General features: G+C 44.4%; 1 protein-coding gene across 1 annotated transcript; it reads right to left on the reverse strand.

Annotated features, from left to right (window-relative positions):
• Positions 1-80: 80 nt before the first annotated feature.
• On the reverse strand, positions 81-1,100 carry LOC104858375 (olfactory receptor 7G2-like). Its single transcript, XM_010618592.2, has one exon. The coding sequence runs from the start codon at positions 1,080-1,082 to the stop codon at positions 81-83; it is 1,002 nt and encodes a 333-aa protein (XP_010616894.1). The 5' UTR covers positions 1,083-1,100.
• Positions 1,101-1,107: the final 7 nt, after the last annotated feature.

Below are 1,107 nucleotides of genomic sequence, written 5' to 3' on the forward strand. Positions count from 1 at the left end.
CCAACTTCAAATCCACCTAATCATTCTGTTATGTGATTATTGTAGAAAACTGTGGTATGCAAAGAAAAGGATCAGGTTTTCTAACTCCCACCAAATCCTGTTACTTTGACTTGCTCTGGAAACCTGAATCTAAAACAAATACCACATGACAAAAAAGAAAGTAAAATACCACTGAGTCTCCTCAAAGCTTCCTTCATATCTCTGTTCCTCAAAGCATAGATAAAGGGATTCAGTATCTGAGTGGCCACGGAATACATCACTGAAGCCACTGCTCTCTTCCTTGGTGAATCTGTAACTACAGAGCTGATGTAGACCCCCACACCTGTCCCATAGAACAATGAAACTACAGAGAGATGAGACCCACAGGTGGAAAAAGCTTTATACTTTCCTCTTGATGACATCCTCAAGACAGAGGACACAATGTGCATATAGGAGAAAATGATTCCAAAGACAGGAACACCAGCAAATAAGCCTGCCATCGAATACACTAGCATGTTATTGCTGAGGGTATTGGAACAGGAGAGCTTGATGATCTGAGCAAGTTCACAGAAGAAGTGAGGGATTTCCAGGTCTGTGCAAAAAGACAGCCTCAGTGCCATCAGAGTGTGGAGCATGGCATGCACAGTGCTAATAAACAGGGAGAGAAAAAACAACAGGACACAGAATTGAGGGTTCATGATGACTGTGTACCTCAGTGGGTGACAAATGGCCACATAGCGGTCATAGGCCATCACTGCAAGGAGACAATTTTCTAAACCACCAAAAACTAAGACAGAGAAGATCTGGGAGAGGCAGCCTGTGTAGGAGGTGCTCTGATCCTGTGCTCCTATGTTCACCAGCATCTTCGGGATGGTGCATGAGACTAAACAGATGTCACTAAAGGACAGGTTGGAGAGGAAGAAGTACATGGGGGTGTGGAGGTTGGAATCAGAGCTGATTGCCAGGATGATGAGCAGATTTCCGAGCACAGTGACCAGGTACATGGCCAGGAACAGGTAGAAGATGAGGAGGAGCAGTTCTGGATCATCTGTCAGCCCCAGGAGAAAAAATTCTGAAACAGCTGTTTGATTTGCAGCTTTCATGCTCCTGATGAATCTGATGGAAAAA

The sequence above is a fragment of the Fukomys damarensis genome, unplaced genomic scaffold (genome assembly GCF_012274545.1).
Source record: "Fukomys damarensis isolate Sample0158 unplaced genomic scaffold, DMR_v1.0_HiC HiC_scaffold_30411, whole genome shotgun sequence".
Lineage (NCBI taxonomy): Eukaryota > Metazoa > Chordata > Mammalia > Rodentia > Bathyergidae > Fukomys > Fukomys damarensis.

What these genes read in the sequence shown, in the direction of transcription:
- LOC104858375 (XM_010618592.2), bottom strand. Translation starts at nt 1,082, where the DNA reads ATGAAAGCTGCAAATCAAACAGCTGTTTCAGAATTTTTTCTCCTGGGG.